The 11,556-nt window shown below is 38.6% G+C and overlaps 1 protein-coding gene across 3 annotated transcripts in view; it reads right to left on the bottom strand.

Annotated features, from left to right (window-relative positions):
* The window catches only part of tiam1b (TIAM Rac1 associated GEF 1b), a 62,275-nt gene continuing 50,719 nt past the window's right edge, over nucleotides 1-11,556 (bottom strand). For all 3 annotated transcript variants that reach the window (XM_041799265.1, XM_041799283.1, XM_041799274.1), the window contains exons 16-27: nucleotides 8,458-8,643; nucleotides 4,986-5,054; nucleotides 4,530-4,655; nucleotides 4,314-4,422; nucleotides 3,428-3,607; nucleotides 3,189-3,307; nucleotides 2,998-3,106; nucleotides 2,800-2,858; nucleotides 2,504-2,609; nucleotides 2,286-2,373; nucleotides 2,011-2,183; nucleotides 1-1,681 (exon numbers count right to left, since the gene is read on the bottom strand). In XM_041799265.1, coding sequence (XP_041655199.1) covers nucleotides 1,185-1,681; nucleotides 2,011-2,183; nucleotides 2,286-2,373; nucleotides 2,504-2,609; nucleotides 2,800-2,858; nucleotides 2,998-3,106; nucleotides 3,189-3,307; nucleotides 3,428-3,607; nucleotides 4,314-4,422; nucleotides 4,530-4,655; nucleotides 4,986-5,054; nucleotides 8,458-8,643 — 1,821 coding nt within the window. In that variant the 3' untranslated portion in view covers nucleotides 1-1,184. The remainder of the gene's footprint in view (nucleotides 1,682-2,010; nucleotides 2,184-2,285; nucleotides 2,374-2,503; nucleotides 2,610-2,799; nucleotides 2,859-2,997; nucleotides 3,107-3,188; nucleotides 3,308-3,427; nucleotides 3,608-4,313; nucleotides 4,423-4,529; nucleotides 4,656-4,985; nucleotides 5,055-8,457; nucleotides 8,644-11,556) is intronic.

The raw sequence follows: 11,556 nt of genomic DNA, 5'->3' as shown, positions 1-11,556 counted from the left end.
TTTGTATTATAAGTAGGAAACAATTGTATTTATTATGATATCAATACATTTTTCTATATACACACAGTAATAAAAATGCAGTCTTAGTAGCACAATGAATTGTTTACAAGTATGACTTCTTTCTCTATTCAGGCATACTGCAAGACTTTCCCCATGATTGCATGAGCAAATTTGGATTTTTGTGAAAAAAAAAAAAGATTTTTTTTCCTGCTAACAAATTAATTTACATGTTGTGAATAAATTAAAAAAAAAAATCATTAATCCAAAACCAGTGAACAATCTTTTGAACACACAAGACCTTTTACAAGCGGATAAGGAAATTCTCTACAATACAGTGTGCACACAGTGTTGAAAATGAACTGTAACATTGTGGGTTCTTTAAATGGCAATACTGAAGAGTAAAAAGGTAAAATACAAGAAAATTTTGTTTCACAGTAAACAAAAATATGAAATAGCAAATTCAAGTAAAACAGGATTATGTTAAGTTAAAACAAATAAAGATCCCCTCGTGACTGTTTCATAGGGGTTATTACATAATTCAACTATTAAATGTACCAAAAGGACAACCAAAATATATTCTGGTTTTAAAAGATAGCTTTTAAACTGTAAAACAACAAAATAATACTATACATAACCAGGAAATCTTTCCCATAACATGTCAGTGTATATTCATGTGGAAAAATGTACAGGTACAGTTAACTATGCAAGACATGACTGTCCTTTGCAATTATTTATTCTATTTCTTAAAGGACAAAAAATACACAGCCCTTAACTATGATAATATCTCTGAGTTACACAGACAATATTAATGTTCTCACAATACCCAAATTTGGCAACAGCAGGCAGGACTATAGAATGCTGCCCAAATGTGCAAACCATGCCAATCAAAGCAACTGATTAGATCCATGATTGTATCAATAACTCATCTTTCAAAGCTTACACTCGACTTTCAATGTAACAGCATGTCATTTGGGATAAATCTCCCTCATCCTGTATTGCTCCACTGATGATCCTACCTGTACAAAAAGCATTCAGCAAAGTAAGGTAAGGAAGGATATATCTTCTACTAGCTGTGCGATATACGTCAATGCCCATGCATTGTTTGTGAAGACTGATGACTGATCTTTATGAAGCTCATGTAAAGCCATCTGAGACGCTCACCGTCTGCCTGTCCTCATCAGATTTTATGTGCCACAGTCAGTGGAAGAACCTGATTGCTCCCTCCGTACCCAAACATCATCCTTCTCCTCTTGTTTTTGATCCTCATCATCAGGTGTTTCACCACATGTTGGGGATTTAAGGCTTTCACTCTCCGTTTCCTCACCCTGCAAGGATAAAGCCATGACAGGAGCCTCCAGGTCGTCCTCACTGGACAGCACTCTGGGAGTCTTGCTGAACTCGTCATCTTCGTCACTGAGGATGTCGGTCTCCTTCACCTCTTCCTGGTCCTCGTATTCTTCCAGGTCAAACTGTTCTTCCACCCAGCGGTCAGTGTCACCTGCCAAGTCAGACTGCTGCTGCTGCTGATCAGATTCATCCTGCCGCTTTGTGAGGTTTGAATCAGACTCTTGAGGTGATGCAAGATCCTGTTCTGGCTCGCCATCAAAAACAATGTCTGTGTCTATGGTGAAGCGGTTGCGCACCAACTTCCTTCTTCCTAGAGTTCTGGTGGGGGCGGAAGCTGCCAAGTACAAAGAAAACATGAAAGAACACATTAGTAAATGAAAACTTTCTTTGGACATTACTTTAAATTGTGGTATCATCTTATCAGTATCGGTCTTTCTTAAAATTTTAAATCATGTCAAATAAGAAAACTTGAAAACAACCAATATTAATCAAAGTGTGAGACAGACTTGTTGGAATATATAAAATATATGAATATAGGTGAAACCATAAATGGCAATCCCTTTGTCTACTCTAAAACACCAAATCATTTCATATGTGTCACAAAAAAGTCAGAATTAGGACTCTTGGAGCTGTAGGGTAATGTAGCCACAGACTGGCATTTACCTGCTCTATTTATGGCAGGACGGGCTCCCTTCAGGGCACATAGGCGTTTCCCTCCAAAGGGCACATACTGCTGGTTAAGGGGTAAACTCTCAGTTTTAAGGAGCTGCCGGCGGTGCTTTTCTCTCAAGATGGAATGGACCGTCTTCAGAAAGTCCTTTTTACTCTCTGGAGAGCTGACAGAGATAAAAGCGAATGTTATCAGTTTGGCACTGTATAGATACCAGCTGACAGGCTTTTATCTGCAGGAGAATTAAATCTCCATCTGAGATCCTCACCTACAGCACAGCTGAAACGTCCTCTCTGGCCTTCCCTCTGATTCTGACTTTGTGTGGACGATCTCACACACTGCAGAGCCCTCCCCATCTGAAAGAATCAGGATTCGTTTAATTGATATACAGAGCAATCTGGTAAGGTTTTCTATGTTTTTGATTCAATTTAAAAAATACTTGTATACTTTTATGCAGGAATTTGAATTGGTTGTTGAAGTCTTTACCAGCATTAGTCAAGGATCTGACTTGAAGGGCGTCTGTTGGGATCATATGACGGTATCTGAAGGGGTCTTTTTCCTCAGAGGATACAGAAACTCGATGAGAGCCACCCTACATGTATTTAAAACAGAGAAATTTGGTTATTTTTCCACATCATTCTTTTAAAAATAGCTGCAGCAGTGACCCACTGAGCTGATTCTGAAAATGGGACATTAGAAAACTATTTCAAAAGGCTTTCTAAGTTATATTTCAAAAAGGCCTTTTCCAATGTTGATGGTGCATTTATTAGAACGAAACTTACAATTTTCTTTTTCTGCTTGGCTCCATCCTTGCATACAAAGACCACTGCCATTTTGAACACTGAAAAGGAAAAAAAAAAATTACTCAACACTTTAGTCTGCACTATAGACTGCAAATTTTCCTGAGAAGGGTGGAAAATAAGGATTAAAAAAGTCAACTAAAATCACATCATGATCGAGTAAAATCCTTTCTGACATACCAAACGTAGCCATCTGGGGCTCTTTCTTCCATTTCCCAAGGGAGGCTGGAGGGTTGATCCAGCTCACAGTGGTGTGGAGAAGCAGGTCACCCATGGACAAATCTGCAACCTGACAAAACCAGTAAAATATCAACTGTCATTCAGAATGTAGTCTTTGGTGACAAAGGATCCCGGGCATTCTTCCAACATACCTCTTTCTTGTCACCACTCTGCTCAGTGATGAGCTGATCAAACACTGCTCCGAACTCCTCATGGATCTTCTGCATCTCATTGATGTGGCTGGCAACTTTGTTCATGGCTTTCATGGCAACTGAAGATGATAGTAAAAAAACATGGATTACACTGAATTTAAATGACTGTATGCATTCACCCAGATGGTCTCCAACTAGAATTATTCCAACTTCATGGTCAGCCTTTGACCCAGTCTTACCATCCAGGTGGTAGTGCTCCTCACTGTCCGGGTCTGTGAGTGAGTAGAGCTCCTTCAGCAAGAGGGGATACTTCAGCACCCTCTGGATGGGTTTGATCAGGTATGACTCCAAGGTGGAGGAGTGCTGCTGCTTGGGGTTGCGCTCGTCCAGGAAGGCTTTGAAATCGGCATCAGTTTTGGCTGGAATGACCAATAAAAGCACAGTGTTGAAGGTAACATTTTTTCTTTGCCCTTTTGACAAATGATGCATTTGCATGCAGGTGATTCCACTCTTGAGTGTTTCACTAAAGCAATTTGGTTCAAGTGCTTCCATTCATAGTAAAAGTGCTCAACTGTATTTATTGTGCTAATTTTGTTTGGCTAAATTTGATTTGTATTGCCCTGGCAATTTTGCAAAACATGTTGATAATGTGAGAACTAAGAAAATGTTTATTTTTAACATTGTCATGCACTGCTACTTGCTTGTGGCAGAAGAGGGTTTTATTTATGAGCAGGCAGCCACAAGTAGGTTGAAAAAATCTCTTTACTGCTTTCATTAACAGCTCTATCACCATCCAAACTCGGAATAGGCAATATCTTGTTGACTCGACGAATGTAAATGCAGCAAACAAAGCCATCCACTCAAGTATCTAAGGGAGTGGGTGTACATGCAAGACAACAGACCGTTCAGCACTGCTCATTATATATCGTACAATGTTGCTAGGCCCTTCAGCCCTTGTAGTCAACAGCTTGAAAGTATGCAGAGGTCAAATGGACAACTGTCTGGCTGACAGCTCCACAGAACAGATTTATGGAGGCTTGCTGGATATGGCAGATGGTTGATGGATAAATACATCCTCTCCTTTGAGGCAAGAAGGAATGTCAACCCAAGAACACATTTACTCACCCTTTACAAGGACCTTTGGGACTTTGGTGTGGCTTGCACAGAAAGCACTATAGATTTTAAAACGGTCTGCATAGTAGAGGAAGGAGCCTCCCAGTGAGAATAGGACTTTCTGTGAAAAGAGAAGGAGTTACACAATCAGTGGTTTTGAAAGGGGTTCTTCTGAAGTCTTGTTGATGGTTATGTCTTTTGAATATAATTTACAAAGACATGGCATACCTTAAATTGATCCACTCGCTCTAGCTTTTCTAGGTCTGGAACCAGTCTTGTCCCATCTTCAAGAGTCTTAAGAAACTCAACCTGGAACTCCACCATTTCTGGCAAGTTCCCAAACAGAACATCCAGCTGGAAGATAAATGGATAAAGGACATTATTTTACAAAATTCTGTGATATTTCACTCTTCATTTGATGCCTTCCATTCTAAGCCCTTTCCACAGTTAGAGTCTGGAAACGCTCCGTTATACCTCTAAATGCATTTAATTATCACAAGTGTATGTAAAATATCTCTTTACTTTGCAAACCTCCCCCTCTCTCATCATTATCCACCCCTCCTGTTCTTGTACACAGCTACTCTTCACACGATTATGTAAGCCACTTTTCTAAGAGTGTTTCAACAGTGTTGGCATTTAAAAGCCAGCTACTCCTTACAGGCTCCAAGGGAACATGAAACGTACCTCATCCTGAGTTAGGAAGGTTTCTTTCTGCAGAGGGGTTAAATATCTCCCAATGAGGCAGTTGAGATCCTGCAAGACAAAAGGGAATCATGTTTGATAAAAGGTTACACCAGTCAGTAAATGAAAGACAGCAAAAACAACTCAGCTTTACATAACCTTAAAAAGATTCTTCACAACAAAACTGTGATTAAGTCCCGTAGGGACAGTCTGACAGTTTGTTCTGGATAAAAAACATAAAAGCTGCTGGATGCTTTGCTGCAACTGTAGAAGAAAAATGAGCAACATGGAAAGCTTATTTACGACAAAACCTATGGTCACAGTTGAACTCTACAGTGCTAATGAGATTAAAAAGAAGCTGTACCGAAAAATATAGAAATAGACATCTAACATTTCCTATAGAGGGGGGTGGGTCTTACAAACTGTACCACTGTAATTCATATTTTTCACCTTTCTTAATGTTTATGTCATAACAATCTTGGAATCCTTTGGCAATCATCATCTATCACCACCTGACAGATGACGTAGGAATGAACGTGAAGTTTTTAGACTTCCTTTTCTTTGCTGTCTTAACAACTGTGAAGTAAATGCCACTGTTTGTTTTTTTATGTGTCTAGAAACTGATTTCCTTTTTAATTCTTTGCAAATAACAGCATTCTATTTGTTTAAATTACAGCATCGTGATGCAGATCTTTAAATGTATACATGCAAGATTTGTCAGGCTCATCCTCAAAAGAAGAAAACTTTCAAATGTTTGTTGGATTGAGGTTAGATTAATCACCTCTGATGAGCTTTATGTAGTCAGGGGATCTAAATGCGAGATGATTTTCACAACCAAGCAGATTTGTGACATGAGATAAAATGTTTAATCTGTGGGATTGTCAGCTGTACTTTCTCCTTAGGTATTTTTTAATAGAGATCAATAAATCGTTGCCAAATTATCACTGATAGGAGCTGGTATGTCATTGAGGCGGGTAACATCCTGTCCATTTTTTTGGTTTTTTTGCTGTTCAGACTGTTTCTCTTGATTACACTGAACCCTGCTGTTGCATGACGGTATGTAATGGAGAATTACACAATGAGGCATTTGTGAGTACTCAGTAACCAGTAAACAGGGTCTTGTTTTAAACCGTAACACCACCGTTTGCTAGTGCTGGCGTAGCCCAATCAGTTTTCTGCTGCAAATACAGCGTTGCTGTGGAGTATGCTGTGTTCTACACTTTACAAAATGATTTGCAAGCATCTAATACTGACATTTCAAGCTTTCTAGGCCTTTCTTGTGCAAAATTGAATAACACAGATTAGTGTGGGGAATTATGGATAGGAGTATCTATTCAGCATTTGCATCCAGAAGGTAATGTCCCCTTTGCAGTCCGGCCTGGAGTGGGACAATACATTGTGATATCGAATGCAAAAGGTCTTTTATATGTCTGCCTTGCATAAAAGAATAAGCAGAGTTGTCATAGAGTAAAATGTCAATAAAAGAAACGAATACAAACAGGTTTAATTTGAAAGTGTCTTAGGGGGATATTTTGATTTTTTTTTAAGGTTGGGTTGTATGAGGTACTTGGTAATAGTAGTGCCATGAACCTCCAGAGATTTCAGTGAGCCTTCTCCTTCAAACAGGAAGCTAGGCTATAAAGCAACACAGACAGATCACTGCTCTGTGTACTTTAGTGAGTTTTAGGCAAAAATGGACCAAAAAACAATTGCTGGCTCAACTGCACACTTTATCAAACATTTTCTTTCACCCAGAATTCCTCTATGTTTGGCACTATTTTGCAGGAACTTTTACAGATGGAGACTCAGTAGAAAGGAGAGAGGGTAGACACTTAAGTGGAGACTGGTTAGCTTACTTGGTGGTGTAGAGGTGAAAACTATGAGCCCAGGCTCACAAGAGCTACTGCTGTCACAACTGGAACTTATCAGTACTTCTTAAGGACATTTCTGATCGAAGATAGAGAATCACAGACTCCTGCAGCCTGCATCACTCCCCATCCAGAGTTCCCAACCTTACTGAATGCCAGTGTTTTGCTGACCTTCTTCAACTTTCTGAAGATAAATTGGAGAAACCGACCCCAACTAGAAGAGCTGAATGGAAATTTATTCCACACAAGTTTATGGCTATTGCTTTATTCCTCTTATGGCTGATAATTAGACAAGCTACAGATGGCACAGTATGTTTACCTTTTCAAATTTTTGAGTCAGCTGTTGAAGTGGAAAATTGAGCTGAAATAACTACTTTGAGCTAAAGTTGATGTTTTTTTTTCTCTGACAGCTGGTCAGATATGCAAAGGCGAAAAAACACATAGTTAGCCAAAGCTCACATTGCAAAAAGTGCCAAACGAGGCTTTCTGGGTGAAAAATGAAATGTTTCTAAAATGTTCGATATAGCATGCTGTTGAGCCAACATTGTTTTTTGGCCCATTTTTACCTACAAATCTCTAAATTACGCAGAGCAGCTATACGCATCATTGGCGCTATATTCCCTAGCTTCCTCAATAGTGTCCTAAAGGAGCAACGCTCACTGAAATCACTGGAGACTAATGGCACTTTTATTGCCAAGTACCTCGCACAATCCAAACTCCAAAATACAGAAATTACCCTTCATCACACAAACACTGATAATAATTACAAAGGCAAAGAAGAAATCAATTTTACCCACATGGTCAAAAAAAGGGAACAATATTTTAATTTTTTTAGAGCAGCCTTCAAAATCTCAACAAGAACCAGACATAAACTGCAATAGCAATCTCAAGCAGACGTTTATGAACCACAGTACCATGTAGCCTACAGGGTTTTTCCAAGTATGACTAACCTTATCAAAACTCTCATATGATCAATCTTTTTTCCCTTGGTTGTTCAACAGCAGTTCCATCAAAGTTCAATTCTTTCTCCTTTTTCCCAGTGGTTTATCTACCCCCTTTATTACATTAGCAATTGAACTAAAGGTTCTATTACTGCAAACCACGCTCACAGACATACAGATGCATCCAAACAACACAGCAATGTAATTTCCATTTGACTCTGGGTAATGAGAACTAATAGCCCAAGTCCACCAAAATCAAACAATCCCATTTAAGGATTTTACCATAAACCATCCATCATGCACAGTGTTGTTACAATAATAAGAATGCAATGTACATTCAGCAAATGCCAGCTGTAATAAAATATAACATTTTAGATCGTCTTGATATTATCCCATTATGTACCCTCTCTAACCCAGTTATTTCACTGAGCCACATTTATACTGGGCAGAAAAAGATTAGACAATATCCAAGCAAGGGCACAGCTGTGTCCCCTCCATGTCTCCTGGGATGGAGATATAAATATGGATTGGTCATGTAGAATAGGTAATGTGTAAGGCTAACAAGACCTGAGGCAGACAGAAACACAGATTGATGGACAGGAGGAACACGCGCATACATTCACAAAAGACCATCTGGCCCTTACAAGTAAGATGAGTGATACTGACTTTGACATAGGTGCGTTCGGTCTCCACCAGCTCGCAAATGACTTTGCGGAGCTTGTCGGCATCCGAGAGCTGTCGTAGAGTTGCAGGAGGTGGAAAGGGCGAGTCCGGGCTAGGCGAAGAGGACACACACTCTGAGGGATTCATGTCATGGAGACTGCGGCAGAAAGCAGCGACTTGCTCTGTACTCTGCAAAAAGAGAGGGAAAGAAAAGTCTAATATGAAGAAAAGCGTGCAACTCCAAGCTAAAGGCAAAATAAATAAAATCCAGAGACTGATCTATGAGCACAGACGCTATTAGATTGCAGGTATTACTTTCCACCTACTGATATGCACAGAGTCATGACTGTGCAGAGAGTGAGCCTGGAAAGAGGCAGAGAGGCAGTTCTAAAAAAATCATTTGCACTAATTTGGTCTATTTTCAGAGTGTCATAACAATGACTCTCCGCCTCCTTCTCTTTCACTCACATCCTTCTCTTTCCTGATGTTTTCCTCCTACTGACGGATCACTGGTGTAGTGATTCATCTTTTTTAGAGAATCAAAATATACACACAGCAGTGTGTCCACATACAGTATGGGTTGCCTTGATACCAGCCTCGATGTGCTTTAGACTATGATTTTGGACAAAAATAGACCCCACTCAGCTTTCACGGCTGTATTACAGTTACTTTGTATGCAACAGGCTACAACCAAAACACCCATGACAACAAAAAGGCTTTTTAGATCAATAACAGGAAGTACAAAGACCTTTTTTTTTTTTTACCCATTTACACTTTTATGTATTTATTGATGAAAGGATTTTGCAAATCAAACATGTTTACAAGATGTATGATTTCAAAGGAGCTGATATATAAAGGTTATATTAGGAAGAGGCAAGGAGCAAACATTTATGGCCCAGTAACAGGAGCCACAATCTGGTATTGGAGCCACAGAGAGCACAGCAGGCTGAAAGGTCTCTTGTTGGTAATATGAGGATTTTTATAGGCCAGACAGAAGCAATTTATCTGCTGCACCTACAGGCTCCTTTGAGAATAATAACAACAAAGGCTTACAGCAGCACAATGTGAATGGTTATTATTCTCAAGTAACAAATAATCTTAATTAAGATCTAACCCACAAGTCTGTCATCATTCTAAAAATCTGAGGGCAAAAAACCCATCTAGTATCAGATGTTAGTTATGTCCAAAATTCATTTTTTAACTTAAATAAACAAAATGTTTTAAAATGTGCAGCAATTCATAGATTATAAATAGATCATCTGACCTGTGGCTGATTCCAGTCTTCAAATGACAAAATGTAAACAAACCATAGAAGGCAAGTACAGACAGAAGAAAGGCAGAACTCTCTTATCCAATGTCAGTCACGCATCCTCTCATGCAGCTTTGTGCATCACAATGGTTATCAGCACAGTTATCTAATCAGACACATCCATATGTGAGGCACGACAGCAATTTGTCTCTCTAGACAGTGTTCCCAAAATAATCAGTCAGCTCCCTGATCAACAGCTCAACGAGAAGTGCTATAAAATGTCATTTTGCAAATGCAATTTACAAGCTAAGCTGGTGCCATGTTTGCTAAATCTATAGTGAAAAAGCTGCAGCGATAGGCATTCTGTCAACTTTGACGTAGTTTATCGGTGATTAAAACCATAATCTCTTAATCTCCATCATAACCATTTGGATGTCAAGAGTGGATTTATCGAATCAAGTTGCTTAACAAAGGTCTGTCTGACCCCTCCCTCAACAAAAACCTTCATTAATACATTTGCTGCTCCTTATGTGCTTGGTCAGAACAGCATGAGGGATCCTTCATCATGGACTTATAGAGATCCATACACTTTGTATCCAGAAAAACACGTCAGACGACAACAGTTTCTCTCAATAATAATAATAATAATGATACATTTTGAGAGCGCCTTTCCTAACACTCAAGGACACTTTACAAGAATAAATAACACAATAAAATAACACAATAGTAAATAAGTAGTCATAGTCATAGTAGTCAGTCAGTAGTCAGTCGTAGTCATAATCAGTACTTTCTTTCTGCAGAACAGGACTTGTGATGAGATACAGCCTGTTAAGGCTGTGCAGCTAAACAATTTTAAATACAATTTTGTTTCCTACAGTAGAAGGACTAGACTAGCTTTATTGTCATTGCATATTGTACAATGAAATGAATGAAAAACAAGAAAGAAATATGAAACACAGTGCTGAACGAGGGCTAACCCAATATTGCAGTTGTGATGTAATATAATTTATATATTAATAATATATGATTATTTTTTAAGTTACTCACCTTGTGTATTTTTCAGTAAACACCAGCAATAATTATTTTATAACCTGGACTTGACATTAACCACCAACCAGCCATACAGATGGATTTCTGCCATGGCAGATAGTACAATGACACACATTACCCGCTTTGACGGGTTGAATTCATGGGTGGCACATCCTTTGCTTTGTTCTAAACGGGCTTGGCTGTTAGTGCCAGTGTTTGAGAACACTGTTACAGTGATAGATGCTTACTTCAATGAGGAAGTTTGCACATAAATGGAGTATTTTTCCCTACTTAATATTAAACCGCAAACTTTGTCAGTCTGCATTTTCTTCAGGGTGTATGAGAAAAAATGCTTTAAAGTTCGAAGTACATTGTTCATTTACATGTAAAAGGATTGAAGATCTTTTTGAAGCAAATTTTGGCATGCCATAGTCAACCTAAATCATTTATAAAATTAAATCCAACAAGGATATTGTGGCTATTGGAGATTAAAAATGGCTGATAACTCTGGGAAACAACTAGCCACAGTGGCTGGAGAGAAAAAAGTTACTGTCAAGTATTGAGTATAGCCAGCACAATATCAAATAGATTTAACTAGAACTAAAAGAGTATGAAAAATTTAACAGTGAATATTTTGACGCATATTGCAAATGTAATATGGACTGTTTGAAAAACATTGACACTTGTATGATGTGCAAAGCGTAACATCTCTGCTGCAAAAAAATGTTTTAAACTGGTATTTTGACATGTTTCAGATCAGAGAAATATTGCACCTTCTTGGATTTAAAAATTGCAGAAGCCCAAATTATAATTACAATTAATTA

This window comes from Cheilinus undulatus, linkage group 2 (assembly GCF_018320785.1).
Source record: "Cheilinus undulatus linkage group 2, ASM1832078v1, whole genome shotgun sequence".
In the NCBI taxonomy this organism is placed as follows: domain Eukaryota; kingdom Metazoa; phylum Chordata; class Actinopteri; order Labriformes; family Labridae; genus Cheilinus; species Cheilinus undulatus.
This window is presented reverse-complemented; position numbering and strand designations above follow the sequence as displayed.